The sequence below is a fragment of the Hylaeus anthracinus genome, unplaced genomic scaffold, assembly GCF_026225885.1.
Source record: "Hylaeus anthracinus isolate JK02 unplaced genomic scaffold, UHH_iyHylAnth1.0_haploid 5, whole genome shotgun sequence".
Lineage (NCBI taxonomy): Eukaryota > Metazoa > Arthropoda > Insecta > Hymenoptera > Colletidae > Hylaeus > Hylaeus anthracinus.
The window spans coordinates 10,674,748-10,693,830 of NW_026535322.1; the positions used below are offsets into that span (position 1 = coordinate 10,674,748).

Below are 19,083 nucleotides of genomic sequence, written 5' to 3' on the forward strand. Positions count from 1 at the left end.
ACGCAGTTAGATTTTACGCAGCGAATCTATCAGCAATAATGTTTCTTTAGGTTTCATTTCTTTGGAACTCGAAATGTCAATAAAATGATTGTCGGTGCGGTAAAGGTAACCTGATTCTCAAATCTCGATAGCTTAGAACTCATAGCAATAGAATGTTAACACTTTACCGACCGGTAGCGTTTGGACATATATGTACTTACATTCAATAATATTGTTTATTTTCATAACATTTGTGTTGTATTATATTATATTATATTATATTATATTTATATAATATTTCATAATCTACATATTAATGGAAGCATACAATGAGATCGTGCTATCTCAGTAATAAATAAGAAAGTATTGTTTGCCATGGAAAAGAGACGATTAACAGGCTACCGGTCGGTAAAGTATTAAGAAACATCTCGAGTTGCTGGTAGATACAAGAAAAAAAGGCCTTGAGTGCAAAGGGTTAAAATTCGTTCAGGTCGAAAGCAACTCAATGTTAAGTTTGGCAATCCAAAAATTTTAATCGTGTCGAGCATAGATGGCGCCAGATTTTCCTAAGTCGGGTGCCTTTATCGCTTCTATTCCACAGTTGTTTTTCTTTGATCTTTCGTTTGCTGTGCTCAAGCGTTACCACGCCGTATAATCTTATACGTCGGTACCGTTACCTAGGTTCGAGTATTACACACCTCGAGGCGAAGCGACCGTGGCTCGAACTTGGCGATCGACAGAACCAATATAACACAGTGTATACCTTACTTCGTTTCTATATATTTTCAATTAACAAAATCGTATGGTTGTATTTGTGACCATTGTTCTAAATAATAATGGCACGACGTTTGTATATTCTCCATTTTATAAGATGGAGTATTTTATGAGGAATGAACCAATCGGGCCTGTGGACACTTGAGAGCCATTGCGCCTCTTAGACAGGACCGTAAAAGTCCATGAAAGACCGTATGTCCAAAAACATATGGTGAAAAATGTTTATCGAACAAAATTTGAAAACTTTCCTAATATAGCTCTTTTGAAAGTATTATTTAATTGAAAGTATCTAGTATTTAAGATAATCCCGGTGCTATTTGCGATACGCTTGATCCCATCGCTAGCTAAGAGGCGCGCGCGTTTCCAACGAAAGGTCTTGGCAGCTAGAGAAACACGTTTCGCCGCCAGGTGAACACACGAGACACGACGAGCCAGCAGGCATCCAAGGTTTTCCGTCAACTGTATCGTTTGACGAAACATTAGTCACGAGCAGAGTCACATTTTATCCGCGGAATTCGCACGATCCCCTTTATCTAGCCGCGTTCGGCGAACGCCAGACATTCGACATTTTGGCGACCGTGGGTAGTTCTGGCCTCTTTGGCCGGCTCGAAATTCCTGGAAACCGTGAAAAATCCGACGATAGTCATGGTTATTAAAGGTAACGACCTAGGAATAGGTAGGCGTTTGTCGAAATAGTCGGAGTCACCGCTTTGGTATTTTTGAGACAGAAAATCGTGGTTTCTGTATCCATTTTCTGAATAACGATACACTCCTTTAACGTAGTAAAATTTTAATGCCGGTTCTCAGCGTACGACGATCTCGTGAACTATTCCCGCCACCGTGAAATGCCACCATTTTGGTATTCCTTAACCGACTGTAAGAATAATGACATCGTTACCTCTCCCGATCGAAAGAAAGAACGTTTCGTTTCGTCGCACGCCAACCTAATAAAATCGAGCCTTAGACCTATCCCGGCGTTTTTTATCGTAAATTCATCTCGAGGACGTTTAGTATGCATTTTCGAATGCAGTGAAAGTCGCGAGCGCGTGCGACATCGGCATCCTGTTATGCTCAGGGTCAGATCGACGACGTGGACAGACGCTTTTTTCCTGCGTTCAGTTCTGTTCGAAAGGACGCGAAAATTCGAAAACTACAGCCATAGGCATAGCTCGACGCGTTAACAAATTTCGAACAGATGACTCAGCCCGTGAGTCACGGAACATCATATTGGGCCCATCGATGTCGCAGCATGTGGTTCAAAACAGAAATAATAAGTTAGGGAAAATTGTCTTCCAATGATATTCGATCTTCAATTTCCATAGTCTTCGCGATGGTTTAATTCCGTGTTAAATCAGAATCGAGGGTCTCGAATAGTTTGAAGCTAGTATTGTAAAATTAAATTAAAATTAAACTTCGAAGCCTTGTTTACGAGTCTTAAGAATAATGTAACAGAGTCTTCGGAATAATATGTGTGAATTAAGAGACGAATTAAATACGAAGCCACTCGCATCCAGATACTTAGTTCGAATTGAACTCGTCGAGCTCTTGGTAGAGATGGTAATTAGGTATCGATAACGCCTTGGAGGACGGCGACCATGCGCAAGTAGCTCGTCGCTTCGTGTCGCCTCGACGAGGGACGTTCTTCTCGATAAACGAAAGGTGGACGCGATAAATAACGCCCGTGACGCGTGGAGAACTAAAAACGCAAGAGATAAACGATACACGGCAGACTTTATTTTACTCGTACGTCACGTTCGATCCACAGCGCGCTAGAAAAGTCCCTCATCGCCGCGTAATTATCTGCTGACGAACGATCCAGTGGAAAAGTCTGTCGATTTCTCTGGATTCAGATGACGAGAAAAGTTTTACCTGCACGCGAATCTCGAATAACGAAATTTCAAGTCGAGTCGAGTCACGAATGTTTGAGGTACCAATTAAGTTTTGTTTGACTACCTTGAATAATTAAAAAACGTTCTGAGAATATATCATTATCTTTAACCGACTTCGAAAAGGAGGAGGTTACACGTTTCGACATGCATATATATATATTTTTTAAATCACGAGTATTATTTTCAAAATTTTCACATCGAGAATTAAATAAAAATTTTCGTCCAATTGGTCATTTAATAAATACTATATTTTGCATTGGAAATTAAGGGGGTATCCTGAATTAGGAGGTCTAAAAAAAGCGGTTTTTCGTAAATTTTTTTAGGATAGAAAAAAATAATTAATTCCATCGATCTTTTTATTCTATTTCCATACATATTTGAGTAGTCTGTACAAATTTTTTCAACAAGAAATATTCAAATTTAGTCGACGGTAACGCATATTTGTAAACCACTTGAGTAATTTTGGTTTGAGACAAAAAAACCAAAAGAAATGTTCATTTTCACACATTTTTCTTCTATGCGAACTAAGAAAAATCCCCAAAAATGGTGAAATGTGAAATTACTGCAAGTTTGGAAGGAAGAACGAGTTCTTTGGGTGAAAAAAATCACTTTAATTTGATAAAAAAGTTGTTTAAAATTTTTCTTGTATGAATTTTCTTAGTTCACACAGAAGACAAATGTACGAAAATGAACATTTCTTTTGTTTTTTTTTTTGTGTCAAACCAAAATTACGACTTGCATCTTTCCCGCCGATAGAAGGTTTTATTTGTGAGGTGCTCTACAAATGTGCTTCGCAGTCGACCCAATTTGAATATTTCTTGTTGAAAAAATTTGTACAGATTTCTCAAATGTGTATGAAAATAGGATAAAAAGTTCGGTAGAATTAATTATTTTTTTTCCATCTTAACAAAATTCACGAAAAACAGCTTTTTTTAGACCTCCTAATTCAAGATACCTTTTTAATGTAACGAATACACGCTATGCATAACCGAAAGGAATGTGGACTCATGCAAAACGGAATAACAATACTGTTATATTAACACGTTCACTGCCAGATTAATACTCTTGGAAATTTCTACTGCGATTTAATTTTGCTTACAGATTTTTGGAAACTGCGCAATGAAACATTTATTGCGGTATTTATTTTTGTGTCGTTATCGAAATTCAAGTATTTCATTTAAATTCATTTTCTATGACACTTAACTTTCAGAATTAATAGTTTTCGTTTTTCAGTGAAAAACACTGTCACCCACATATGGGTGACGTAGCGATCAACGTGTTTATTGTGGAATATATTCGACACATATGATGGATATTTTTTGTATGTTCTCTATATTGTTATGTATCGTAAATGCATCAAATCTGTATCGTAGTAATTAGACATAAAAATTTGATCTCGTTTCCGGGATACGAGTCGTATAGTGGGTGTAGAAAGTATTCGTACACCGATCAATTTCCAAAAAAAAATATGTCAAATTATTAACTTATTTATTATAAACAATGACATTCTACATACTCTCAGAAATCTCTGGAATAGATAAATTACAAAAAAAATAGCTATTTATGTAAGTTGCGAAATCAACAAGAAAAAGGCAATTAATCGATAGAAATGTTGAAGCAATAAGTACTCGCACAACTGTTTAATAATTAAAACTTGATTAAAAAAAAGAAAGAAATTTACATTAATTTATAAGTATATAATACTTCCTTCGTGGGATTTCCTTTTGATTCTATAATTATTGTAACTTTTCTAAGCATTAAAGTAACTAAATTATTAGTTACTCGAAGTGGAATCTTTTATCTTTTTCCATTCCTCTATTAGAGCCTTTTTTAAAAGTACTTTACTGGAAATTTGATGTTTTCTAATTCGCACTGAGTAATAAACTAATGTATTTACGTCACAAACTCTACTGTAAATTGTTCGTCATACGAATCGTTAATACTTATTGCTTCTATACTTTTACCCACTTTTCGCATTTTTTTGTTAATTTCACAAATTATATTAACTAGTAAATGTTGCTTGGACTATATCTATCTTAATGACTTCCGAGACTATGTAAAATATCATCGATTATAAAAACAGAATTTAAGAAACTACAATTTCACAGAAAAGTTTTTTTGGAAATTGATCGGCGTACGAATACTTTCTACACCCACTGTATATGCGCGTCGAGGTGACTTTTCCAACGCCCTGCATTCGCGTCGGGATGCACCGCTGAAGCGTTGCATGGTTGCATCGACAGCGCGCGTCACCAGCGATCGTAGAGGAGAGGCAGTGGGTCGTGCTCTTTCCCGTAAAGTATTACAATGCGACCGCCTGCGAGGATCGGCGTTTTTACCTCGCCACCGGAGGCTAAAGACCCCGACACACCTGTAGAGACGAGAGTGTCGGGCTACGAATGCGCCAGAATGCCAGATAGGAGGACAAATCTCCGGGAATACCTCGAATGTAACGAAAGTTCAAGGCAGCTCGAGCGTCCTCGGCTCGCCTCGGTTCGTTCGACTCCTCGATTAACGATCTCGCTATTGACGGACTACTTCCACGGTATTTCTCTACAAAAAATCAATTCCAATAGTATTTCCGCAGACTTTCGTCGGGTCTCGCTCGACATAAGACCGCAGAGGATTAATCTAGAGCGCAGAGGAAGCGGGGGTATGATTTTTGAAAGAATTACTTGGCCAGACCGTGGATTTTGTGTAGCGTATGCGAATGGAAGGGAACATTTGGTCGTGAGAAAGCTGAAGACTAGCGCCGCCTAGCGGAGAAACGATCGCAACGCAGGTGTAGCGAGATAAATGCGCAAAATATATCGAATATAGTGATTATTACCACGATTCAAGGATTCATATAATTGCATCTCGGAAACTAAGGTCAAGAGACAAACATTTTTGGCTCTGGAACACTGGGTGACCTTTCCCCTCCGATATACGCCAAGGCCGTTGAAATCGGTGAGGTCGTCGACACGGTGCATAATTACCACTATAATTCACCTAAGCGTACAGCTGGGACCTTCACCTTTTTTCGTTGGCACACTTGTTGAGCCGGACGACGCCAGCCACAGTTTTTTCTCGCTGTCGTGATTTAGTCGATGAAACATTTCCATACTCGAAAAGCTTAAGAATCAATCGTTATTTGGACGTGTACAAATGCCCAAAGTTTTCTGGAATCTCCCAAGTGAACGATGAGGAAAGTGACGACGGGGTGCGAGTTGAGTGGTTTCGAGGATGCGAGAAAGAAGCCATCCTTTCACGGATAACCTTCGCGGTAAGTGACTCCGTAGATCTGGCTCGGATAAAGAAGCGGTTTTCCGGGTATGAATCGTCCTCGGTGGCGCCAAGTCGTGTTTAACTTTAAATTTCGTATACCGTTAACGTTTCCGAGCAGTTCCATAAATATCGTCTATGACATCTTAATCGCCCCGTGACTATTCATTCATATTACCGCGCGTACGTGCGTTTTCGCGGCCGGGGGAACACACAGCGTCCCGTTATAGACGTTTCGCCTTGGCCGGTGTATGTAATCGCGAGTCGCGGCTACTTTTTGAGGTAGATATTCGGGAATCGACGATACCGTGCCAGATCTCGGAGGGAGACCGCGTTTCCATTCATCGCTAGACCGCGAATTATAGCCACTACTGGCATATCAAAAATGGACCGTCGGAAGAGAGGTTAGAAATACAGTCGTATGCAAAAGTTTTCGGGCAAAAATAATTTTGGAATTAAATTATGTACAATAGGTGTAAAGTATTGGGTTGTCCGGAAAGTTCATGGCTATTTTTAAAAAAAATTCAAAGGCATATTTGAATTTTGATTTATATTTATTGAATTATACGTATATGTACCATTTTGTTCCACAACCTTTCCATCTGTTAAGGGATGTACACATATTATTTGTTTTCAGCCATTCCGATATATTCAGACCTGTACCGCCTACTAAAAATCGGCATGGACTTTCCAGACAGCTCAATAGAAATACAAATATACCATAGTAAAGAGCTTTTATTATATTCTTATTCTTCGTGAAAAAGCCCCGAAGCAACCCAGACTGATGTTTTGGATCATTGTCTTGCTGAAATATCTATCCTCGTGGCAAATTTCGACGGGCATAAGGTAGCATTTGTTCTGATAGAATATCCCTATTCATAGGAGCGTTCATAGTACCTTCAATTTTGTAAATTGGACCGACGCACAGTGCGATGAGTATATGAGAAATAAGGACAAATATCAAATCAGTATTCAACAATATTCTAATTGATAAAAAAGGTAAAAAAAGTAAATAAGTATGTTAAAACAATGAAGAAAAAGTTTGTTACATAATATTTTACCAAAATCTTTGTTAAACAATTATTAATTAATTAATTAATTTTAAAAAGATGCTAGAAAAATTTAATTTTAAATAATATCTACACATAAAATAGTTTATGCCGGATCGTCGGAATCGAGATCGTGACTCGGTGATTCAATCATTCGGTTCTAAAAAGGGGGCAGATTGGGGCAGGAATTTCTTTCACTATCTTAAAGTAGGCTACCTAATAGTTTGTTAAGCCAAGCCGGGAAGAGACCGTTTCAGCTTTTTCGAAAAAATTTGTTTTCAAGTTAAACAAAGGAAACATCAAAATTAAAATGTTAACTAGTGCAAATCGTTCATTTTACATGTATTATTGAAACTTCATAAAACTGCTATGAAGTAGTTTTAAGTATTAGTATTATAGGGATAACTTACCACGAAAATTCAGATCCATTATAACAAAAATACTAATTTTTTTTAGAGAAGTACCTATCCTGTTGAAAGATAACTTTAGACTAAAATTAATTCTACTTACAAAACAAGTCTAAATAATCAAATTAAAGAAGAAAAACAATTTTTATTTTTTGACTTTTGTCCACAGTTCGACGCACTGTGCGACGCTTTTCCAAGAAAATGCATCTCAAAGCATAATACTATCTCCACCGTGCTTCACTGTTGGTATTTGATATCGGGAATCATTCCTAGTGCCTTGTGGTCGTCTAACATACCTTCTCCCATCATTTCCAAATAAATTAATTTTAGTTTCATCCGAAAACAGCATTTTCTTCCAATCTGTAACTGTCCAACTCCGGCGTTTCTTTGCAAACTCTAATCTGGCCTTCTTATTTTTTTTTACTTATCAGTGATTTTTTAACTCCAACCCGTCCAAGAAATCCAACTTCTGTAAGTCTACGTGAAACAGTACTGTGACTAATGTCAGCCAAATGGGAGAGCAAGACAATGATCCAAAACATCGGTCTTGGTTGCTTCACGACTTTTTCACGAAGAATAAGATCCGAATTCTACAATGTGTCCCAAAAATGTTGTAACACCTTGAAAGAGGTGATTCAGGAGGTGATTTGAAACAACTTTTTCCTTAGCGAAAATGTTGTCCGAGGCTTCGTTAAGGAGATATTAACGAAAAACACTGACCAATTGAGCGCGCGTATACCGTTGGAGTGGCCGTGGTAGCGTATGAGTGCGTCCGCCTAGCGCATAGCCACGCCCACTACTGGCCCTCGACCGGCATACTTGCACTCTGATTGGTCAGTGTTTTCCGTTAATATCTCCATAACGAAGCTTCGGACAACATTTTCGCTAAGGAAAAAGTTGTTTCAAATCACCTCCTGAACCACCTCTTTCAAGATGTTACAACATTTTTGGGACACCCTGTAGATTGGTCGAGTCAATCTCCAGACTCGAATCCCATAGAACATTTATGGCAAGAGCTTGAACTAAGAATAGGAACTGTTAATTGTACCAATAAAGCTGCTTTATGGACAAAAATTCAAGAAGAGTGGAGAAATATCTCTCAAGATAGAATCATCAAACTTATTGAATCGATGCCTCACCGATGTGCCGCCGTGATAGCTTCACAGGGTATGGTTACTGAATATTGATGATAATGTTACATTTGTAACCATTTTTGAACATTTTTCCTTCAGTTATCGTGTTCTTTCTTCATGTTTTGTACTCGGCCGGATACTTATGAAGAAGTAAAAATCGTTATTTTTGTTATAAATAATTATTACTTGTTGTATCAAATGTTTGAGTTGTACATTTCGATAGTATAATAAGAGCTCTTTACTACGATGTATTTGTATTTCTACTTTACACCTATTATACATAATTTAATTCCAAAATTATTTTTGCCCGGAAACTTTTCCATGCAACTGTATGTATTTGTTGGTACGTATTTATGATCTATGTTTCGTATGTAAATTACAATGTGATTCGTAGCTCGACGATAGCGTCTCGAACTGACACGCCGTAGGCTTGAATTCGACTCCTCGCGGATAGGATGTTGTTTTTCTTCGATGTATCCAATTGATATTAATTAGGCAAATTCGGAAAAGTGTGGTACCGTATAAGAGGATATTAAACCGGAAGGATCGAGGATCACGCATTGAGAACTGGGTAGCGTTTAGCGGGATTGATCGTAGACCATTAAAAGTTCGTGTTAACGATACTGGCGCGATAAAGCTTCGGGGCGACGAGCCCGCTTGTCGTCTCGATCCTCTGAAGACGGTCTCTGGGTTCTCGAAGGGAGGGTGGCCAGAAGGGAAGGCCAACGCGAACGGCACGGCGACGAAGACGACGACGACGATCGCGACGACGAAGACGACCACGACGACGGGAGAGAAGAGCAGGCAGGCGAAAGAGAGCGTCGGTGCGAGAGTGTCTATTTACGAGTTGTCCGGCGCCGTGATGTCCGGAGTAAAAATACATCGTAGTCCGTATGCCGTGCGCCACACAGAAACCCTCTTGTAATTCTCCAATGCTCTCGAGCTTGCCTGCCTGGCCGCCTGGTCGGCTGTTCCGTTCGCCTGCTTGCCTGGCCTGCCTTGCCTGGCTCTCTCTCTCTCTCTCTCTCTCTCTCTCTCTCTCTCTCTCTCTCTCTCCTCTCTCCCTCCCTTTTCCTCGTTTCTTTCCCTTCCACCCTTTTGCCTCTCTGGCTACCGCCTCTCTCGTGGTCCTCTCTCCGACTCGACTCGCTTGGAACGTATCCAACAGCTCTCGGAGAGACCCGCGACATGTAGCTTTTGGAACACGCCGTTCTGTATATTCCGTCGTGCCCACCGATCATATATCCCCAGAGGACAGATTCGCAATTTTTCCCCCATGGAAAAGCCCGAATCAATTCCTTACGCGGCTCACGGATTGAGTCTCGTAACTTGGACCGTAATTTTGTAGAGATATTTGTCGAGTACGATCGTAGCTCAGCGGTAGAGTCACGAAGTCTCACGGCGCAGGCTAGGGTTCGATTCCTGGCGGATTTTGGGACATTTTTACAAAAACCGCGTCTTAGCGTGGTTTAGTTTAGTATACGTAGAAGTCTTCTTAGGAGATTAACAAGATAGAATGATTCTACTGTACACGGGTTTAAATGTGTGACACATTTTCAGGCGTCGCCAGAGGTCATCTTCTTCAGAGGGCTTATAGATATCGCTAAACAGGATAGGCGAGACGAGGTAGTCCGAAGTCTGAAGGTGGTCTGCGAGGTAGCGGTGCCAAGACCTTCGGGAACGAAAACCTGTTGAGACGAAGCTTCGAAACTTCCGGTGATCGATAAGCAAGCAATAAACACACACCCGTTATCTGGCGATCGGACGAAAGCGCCTCTGTCCCGTTTCTCGAGTTCTCTCGACGCTCGTGGATCATGGAAAACGATTGGGGCGGAAGGAGAGGGGAAGCTTAACCCGCCCGATCGAATATACGGGGTGGCCCACATATCTCGATGTCTCGGAAACTATTCCGGGTCGATCGCGATTTCAAATTGCATTTGTTTAATCGAAGGATCTCTGAATCGAAATAGAGAATCTCTCAAAGTCTGTCAAAGATGAGTGGGCGATGAAATACAGTTCAAGGATTGTAATTATTGAAATCGACGAGAAAGCTTCCAAGATAGAGACTCGTAAAGAGATTCCACCCTGTACGTTTCGATCGGATAATGCTCTCAATGTTAAAACTACGTCAAACGTTCCGTTCCGCGGGGTATTATTAACCAAGTAAGAAGATTTGTTTCGCGGTCGTGAATAACGCGAACCCGTGCACTGCGCGATAGGCCGATTTGGAGAACTTGTTTGCGTCCTCGACGATGACTTAAGCGAATTGAGTCATCACCGATGAAATACTAAATAACACATTTAGATTAGGAACATTCGATAATGCCAGCGGACAGTCCATTCCAGAATTGGTTCTTAGTACTAATTAAAAAAGTAACTCAACACTTTCGCTGCGGACGAAAATAAGTAGCCGTTCGCTGGGAGCTGCAGTTATGATACTTTTTTTTAATGAAAAATTTCTTACTAATATTCTAATATGATTATTTTGAAAAACATATATTTGTGGTAACTTATTTTATACATATGATTGCCGAACAAAGAAAATGAAAACTGCAAAATAATAAAACCAACCATATATTTTCAGTTGGACGCACGTGTGCGTCATCGGCAGCGAAAGTGTTAACATAAAAGAATAATACAAGTAGACTGCTTATGGGAAAATCTATGAGAATGTGCACAAAAGTATAAATGTTACAACGTTTAGAAGATATGAGACTTTCGTTTAGGTATCGATTATTTTTCTGTATTTGGAAGCTTGTAATTTTGCATAACCCGCAGTCTAATTATAATCTTCGTTTAACAAGTAACGGAGCAACAGGCTTTCGTCAGTCCTTCGAAATTTGTATCTAAATAAGAATCTCGTTCAACGACCGATGCGTTCTTTAGCTTCGGTGCACGGATCCGAGACTTCCTCGGAAGCCTCGCGCGATTAACGATGTTTTGGAGAATCCGTGGTTCGGTTTCAGGTTGCACGTTTAACCGCGGCAATTAGAAGAGTCGCGCGTAAAAGCGTTTAAGCGCGAGCGGACGGATGATAAATCTCAGGGAATCGTGTGACTTGTTGCGCGTCAAAGTTTTCCTACTTTCGCTTCCAAGCGGTGGTTGATCGTTCCGCAATTTTAGTTTCGTACCGTCGTCAACGTAAAGGGTGACGAACATACTTCGTTCATCGATACCTGAGTAATACTTAATCATTTAATTTAACAAATATTATTCTTTCCACTCGAGAGGTGAGTCTCAATCGCCATTAGGTTTCCTAATGTTTTTTTAGGTTTAATTTCTTTGGAGCTAGAGGTATCGATACAAAGTGATTGTCGGTGAGGTAAAGGTGATTATGTGCTTATTCTCAAATCTAGATAGCTTACCCCGGCTCCACATTGCGCGAACACGAAACAAGAACATACCCTAAAAACATTCGCGAGGGTGTTCTTACTGTTACTAACATGCCGGCGAACATCTACGATGTTCGTACTCCTGTGAAACTGATGTTATTTTGTGGATTCGGGCGATCCGCATCCTCTCCATGGTTGGAAATGCTCGAAAGCAAACGACCATTTATGACCACCCGCCGGCAGATACTCCAAAGGGATAATATGCGTGACCGTAGTTAATATTAGTTCCTTAATATTCATCCAAATTTTTATGCGTTTTTTGTTGTATCTTGATGTAAATATATGCAATATATTTGCGAGATTTTTCTGATAAAAATGATATCAAACACAACGCAATTCAGACAATTTTGAGCTTCGCTTATAATAAGTAATAGATTTTGTTACAGCCTATATATATATATTAAACATACTATTCGTCAAGAAATGTTCGTTGACCTTTTTTTTAAGACAGTATGCTTGGCTATTAATATTTTTTAAAATACCATTTTACGTCCCTTGTCAGCTTCACGTCTTAAAAAAGTTAGCTATGTGAACCTGATACCCGATTTTTCATAAATTCATTTGTTTAGGGAGAATAATAGCATTTCGTTTGTACTTGATCGAACCATTAATAGTTTCGTTTGTACCTTCATCAATTAATAAATAAAAAAAAAAATAAAAAAAAAATCACCCAGCATCCGACATTGAGATTTTTGCAATCTGTTTTTTCACTTCGTTTATACTTCACTAGTTAAAATTTTGCAACCATTTGTTGTACGCGTAAGAAAGGAGTAAATTAATTTTCAAAATTTGTTTAATCTGTTCTTCCTCTGTGCCTGTAACTTTAATTTTGAAAACAACGCGGTCTCATTCCCTTACGTTTCCACTTCAAAATGAGTTCTTCAGAAATACGCAGAATTGATGAGTGACGAACTCTCCCCTTACGCGTATAAACAATTGCTTATAAATCATAAATTATTGAGGTACAAACGAAACGAAAAGCGATACAAACGGGTACAAACGATTCTAATGAATAGGGAAAAAACAGATTTCAAAAATCTCAATGTCGGGTGATGGTCATTTTTTTATTTATTTTTTTTATTTATTAATCGATGAAGGTACAAACGAAACTATTGATGGTACAATCAAGTACGAACGAAATGCTATTATTTTCCATAAAAAAAATGAATTTTTGAAAAGTCGGGTATCAGTTTCACATATCTACAAAAGTTACCTAGTTTTTTCATAGGTCCTAATTATCTCCTGGTAAGAATTTTACAATCTGTTTCCTATTTTCGAAGAGACTTTCTAATCGGTTACTGGCTCACAAAATCAAGTATTAATATTATAAAAATATTGCATATAGTAAACGAAACTTAAAGTTGTCTGAATTGCATTGTGTTTGGTGCCATTTTCATCAGGAAAATCTCGCCAATATATTGCATATACTTTCATCAAGATACAACAAAAAATATACAAACTTGGATGAGTAATAAGAAAATAATGTTAACTTCGGTCACACATATTATCCCTTTGGAGTATGTACCTACCTGCGGCTGGTCATAAAGACCAGCTCCACAGTTGGATAGAATAGCAATGCCCAAGCTCCGAGGGTTTGAAAAGGGACAAGAACGGGGAAAAAGGCGATGTTTTTCCCGAACGTGTTCGCCGGATCCACCACCTAGTGGATCGCTGAACTTGGTTCGCGAACACAGTTTTCGCCTAACCCAGCGGGGCTACTTTTACGACTTTACCGGCTTTACCGACTTTACCGCCTATTAGGAGGGTCATTTGTTAGCGAACTCTGCTATTTCCCGTCCACACTACGGCGAAAACCGGTGAATAACAGCGTTAGCTACCATGTTCACGAACGATGTACGCGAACCAGTGTTCGCGCGGTGTGGACCCGGGGTTAGAATTCATGGCAATAGAATGCTAAGAAACATGTCGAACAAAGGCCTTAAGTGCAAAGAGTTAAAAATTCAATGAACCGAACTCAACGAAGAACCGCTCTTCTCTTGTATATTCTGAACTCAAAGCTGTTAACCACCATCGGGTTAATCGGACACGGTTTCTCGGATCATACCGTGCAGAAAAAACGCGGCGAGAAAAAAAAATTAGGACCGTAAATCGCAGCGGTGCATCCGGAGGGCGACGCGCGCCGTCCGTTTGGAAAATTTTGGTGCGTCGCGGGCGGCGCACACGGGTGTCGTGTTGTTAGCGTATGTTCAACGTGTGTCTAAAATTTCTTTGGAGTCGCGCGAGGCACCGGGTTCGCAAAGGTATTCGTTTTCACGAAGGTAAATAAGATCGCGGTGCCGCACACGTACGCGACCGAGGCTGGTGTAGTGTTTTCCACTTCCTCCCGGCTGAAAAATGACACGCGAGTAAGGTAAATACGGTTAGGGCGGCGGGGAGACGACCGCGACCAACGACGACGACGACCACGATGACGACAGGAATCGGCAATCACAGCCATTAGCCGCTATTTTTGTCGAGAGCGTGAAACGTAGTGTTTTCGTGCAACTAAAACCGTTTCGGACTCGAAACGACTCCATCCGCGCCGGCGTCGGTCCCAAATCTCATGTTTGGGGTTTAATCGAGGGGGCCTGGCAATTAACTTGCCTCTCGCAATTAAAGCGACCTTTAGAAATAAATTCTGGGAAAACGAGATCTGACTCTTTCTCGTCAAATTTTATTAGCGTATACACGCGTAGGAATAGAAATTTTTGTGCACGTTCGCGAACGAAGGGTTCGGAAGATATATTCGCTTTTAATAGTTGGCAAGAATTAAAATAGGCGTTCTGTTTAGGGAAAGGTGACGGCTTCAGGATTCGGCTGTTCGATGTTCATTTATTGGCAATTTTAACGAGACGGCTTCGAGATATGTGTTCATTCCCTTGAAATTAATTCTCAAAGGAGACTTTATTTTGGGAGCAATTTAACTACCTAGTCCCTTTAAGCGTGATCTCTCGCAGCTGACGAATTGGTCAGATCGGAGCCAGACACGCTAAATCTGTGTACGGCAAGAGCTCCTTAATCCGTGGTAATCGAGAGGAAAGAAACGATAAGTTCAGAAGACAAAAGAACTTGTTACTTGCAATGATGTGTAACGGGCTTAACCTTCTGCATCTCATTCAAAAGAACCACTTGTGCTTCTTTTGAATGAGGTAATCTAAAAATTCTCGTCTAAGAATAAATAAATAAATAGAGAGCAGCGTGTAGTCAAGTAGAAAATTAATTTTATATTTATACGTGCTGTCGTACTTTAAAATGAATATTTCTAACCAGCGTCGAAAGGAAGAATAGCGTAAAGAGCAGCTAAGAGGAACTTAATTTCCGTTACCTATTACCAGAGTTTAATAGTCACCGGCATACCGGGAAACACGGTATTCAGGTGTACACGCAGAAATATGATAAAGCGTACCGTAATAAGTTTCGCCCGTGAACGTCTTTAAAATACAATGCGAGGTCCTCGAATAGCGTGCATCTAACTCGCGGCTGCTTATTTCTCTCGGGACGTTTCGAAACAAATCCTACGAACAAATAAATAAAGGGAAGAAATATCGTTTCGCCGAACAACGAGTAGGCGTCGATGGAATTATTCGTAGCTGAAGTTTCTCATCGTCGGAGGATCCTCGATCACGGCCTGCGTTTTGCCGTCCGCGAGTCTTATTCGGATGAAAATTTCGCGCGACGACGGGAAAACAAACAACTTCTCTGGTGAATGGAGTTACAGTCGGTGTAACAAGTATTCATACAGGAACCAATTCGAAATAAATTATTATGTAAGGATATTTATTTCGAGGTTCGGCGTAAAACTGGTAAAATTCAAAGACAACAGACAACATATCATAGACAAAATCAAATCGCAATACAAAATACAAAATGAACGAATAATCAATAAATTACTAACGCAAACATAACTGACAACTATAAAACGTATAAACATACCTAGTGGTTTTAAATATTAACATTCGTCCAACGTTCGCATTACAACATATTACATATTTATATTTATAGAGTACAATTTGCGTAAATTACAGTTTATTATTTTTAATGTTAACCACTTATTTCTTTTCTTATTAATTTTGTTTTAAATTTGTGATTGGGAGTACTTCTTACACTGACTTTATATTCAACTGTTCGATCGTTATTCGTTATTCGAATAAATTTTCAATGGCAACACTTTGACGAATAGACTGCGGATCCTTATGCATTTATAGAAAATTTGAATCTGCAAGAAACTACAAAATGTAAACAATATACAAGAATATAATAAAGATTGAAATATCAATTACCATATTATAATATTTGCAGAATAAAATAAATTCCTATTTAGGTTCAATTTTTGTAGGCACGTTCGTGAAGATTTTATTTTGCATAAAGATCCGCAGTCTATTGATGAATCACCTTTATCATGGTTTGGTCTTAACATAATATATTTAATCTCCAAGGTTCTGCGCCTGACAATTCGATAGCTCCACGACTATGTACTAGAAGCAAAATGGTAAAAAAGTGTCTTCTAAGTTGTTCCAGACAGTAAAAATATTTTTCCCAGACTTATTCGCGATGCTACACAACCATTAACATTGAAATAGTAAAAATCCAAAATCTATATCTGGAGTAAATTTGACCCGAGCTTTACTTTGAGACACCAAAAATTATTGACATTTTTTAAATACCATTTAGTAACTTTCGATGCCTAGACCAGAAAAGTGGAAGTTTTAATGTTAGGAATCCAACGGTTAAAAAGTTATGCGTATGCAAATTTGAGCACTTTTGGGGTATTCGGCTGGTTAATCCGACGCCATACTGGCTTTTATCCACGCTCCGTTGATCGATTACATAGATGGCATTAAAATTGTAAAACATGTTACGAAAATACTGTCTGAGTAGGTTTGGAGTTTAATTGCCTAACAGAGCATGAGTAAAAGCCAATATGGCGTCGCATTAACGAAATACGCCAAAAGTACTCAACTCTAGATACGAATAACTTTAAAACCGTTGGATGTCTAACATTAAAACTTCCATTTTTGTAATCTAGGCATCAAAAACTACTAAATGATTAAAAAAAAAAAAAAAAGTTAACAAATTTAGGTGCCCCAAGATAAAGTTAACCCTAAATTTGTGATATCCGAGCTCTCGTTAAATATTCTAGTGTAAAACGATTGGAATGGTCGCAGGTTCGAAGCGCAGGAGCGAATTTGTGACACCACGTTTTATTCGAGTGAGATTTGGTCGAAAACTTGCGTGGCCGAGCACACCGCTAGGCGCCCGCTATTACTCCTTCGCGTCGTCTTTTGAATGGAACTATTTTTAGAGTGCGCCTACTATATGTGGATAACTGTACGCGCCCGTGGCGTATTCAGTTTCTGCACGGGACCGCGCGCGCTGTAACGCACAAAATAGCGCGGACGTGTTCTGAACCACGTTATAATTTTATTTTCCAGCCACCTGACGCGAACCACGACATGGGAGGACCCGCGGAAAACAGCGGCCGCCGCGAACGTGGCGGCCGTGGCTGCCGCCGTCGACAACGGCAAGTCCACCAGCGGGGCGACCAATTCCCTGGGCCCCTTGCCCGATGGATGGGAACAGGCGCGCACCCCCGAAGGAGAAATCTACTTCATCAATCATCAGACACGCACCACCTCGTGGTTCGATCCGAGAATCCGTAAGTTTCCAGTCTCGGTTCGTTCTAGATCGCTTGCGGACCAAAGAATCGAAGCCATCGAAGGCACATGTGCCCGAATCTTGACGCATCAACGTTCGGTCGCATGTGCCTTCGGTTGCGTTGGCGCTTTGGTCCCTAGGTGCCTCGAGAAACGCTCCAATTGATGGCACATGCGTTCCCGCGAAGGTAGTACAAGATTCGACCACATGTGCCTTCGGTTGTCTTAACGCTTTGATCCGTAAGCTCCTCGAGAAACGCTCCAATCGAAGGTACATACGTTTCCGCGATAGTAATACAAGATTCGACCACATGTACCTTTGGTTGCCTTGGCGCTTCCACCTCTAACTAAAATCTCTCTCGTACTCATGAAGAATTACCATCGTTTCAGCGTCCCATCTTCAGAGGGCCCCGACTTCAGGCGCTATGCTACCGCAGAATTGGCTCCAGCAACCCACAGGTGGCGGTATTCAGAGTAATCAAACGTTGCAAGCGTGTCAACAGAAGCTTCGTCTCCAGTCGCTACAGATGGAACGCGAACGTCTCAAACAACGGCAACAGGAAATCATGCGTCAGGTTGGTTATTTGTGTTCCCAGATCGTTTATTCATTGCCCCCCTCCCAGTAAGACATCGATGGCTAACGCGACGATGTTTCTTTCCTCAGCAAGAACTGATGCTCCGACAGAGCACCACAGACGCTGCCATGGATCCGTTCCTATCGGGAATCAACGAGCAACACGCGCGCCAGGAAAGCGCTGACAGCGGTTTGGGTCTCGGTTCTGCTTACTCATTGCCCCACACCCCGGAAGATTTCCTCGCGAACATTGACGACAACATGGACGGTACTAGCGGTGAGATATCCTCGCAGGTGTAGAAATATATCGTAAAGAAAGCACTGGTCGAAAGACAATCGGGTTGTTTTTCTATCAGTATCAGACACGCTTCGTAACGGTACCATTGGTGCTAAAAGACACGGGTTATTTTTTTTCTTGCAGATGGAGGCGCACCCATGGAGACCCCAGATCTTTCTACTCTGAGCGACAATATCGATTCGACCGACGATCTCGTCCCGTCGTTACAGGTAATTGTTAGGACTTGTTGATCTCACCTATCGGCAGAGTTGCGCGGAATTTCGCTCGAATAATAAGCTTATTTATTATTCGAATGAAATTCCGTCAAGCTCTGCTCACAGTACGCGTACACGGTTGCGTCGAATTTAACGTAGTTCTCATGATCTTCCTTCCAGTTGAGCGAAGACTTCAGTAGCGACATCTTGGACGACGTGCAATCGCTCATAAATCCCAATCCGACGAAACCTGAAAACGTGCTGACGTGGCTGTAGTGTGGAGGTGTGAGAATTGTCTATGACAGGCAAGCAATTTAAGAAATCGACTCGATACAAAACAAAAGAAAAAAAAATTGCAATTTTAATACGTTTAAACCGAATGGAACGATTCCACGCGATCCTACCAAGTAAAGTAACGACTATTCCATAACACACACACACACACACACACACACACACACACACACACACACACA

At 40.4% G+C, this 19,083-nt stretch overlaps 1 protein-coding gene across 4 annotated transcripts in view; it reads left to right on the forward strand.

Moving 5' to 3' along the window:
* LOC128895636 (transcriptional coactivator YAP1) overlaps nucleotides 1-19,083 on the forward strand; it is a 35,722-nt gene that overhangs the window by 13,212 nt on the left and 3,427 nt on the right. The window contains exons 2-6 of one of the 4 annotated variants that reach the window (XM_054158393.1): nucleotides 17,320-17,543; nucleotides 17,932-18,116; nucleotides 18,206-18,409; nucleotides 18,537-18,622; nucleotides 18,767-19,083. The exon at nucleotides 18,767-19,083 is cut by the window's right edge and continues 3,427 nt beyond it. In XM_054158393.1, the coding sequence (XP_054014368.1) occupies nucleotides 17,320-17,543; nucleotides 17,932-18,116; nucleotides 18,206-18,409; nucleotides 18,537-18,578 (655 nt within the window). In that variant the 3' untranslated portion in view covers nucleotides 18,579-18,622; nucleotides 18,767-19,083. The remainder of the gene's footprint in view (nucleotides 1-17,319; nucleotides 17,544-17,931; nucleotides 18,117-18,205; nucleotides 18,410-18,536; nucleotides 18,623-18,766) is intronic. The other 3 variants (XM_054158392.1, XM_054158391.1, XM_054158390.1) reach the window with 3 other exon arrangements.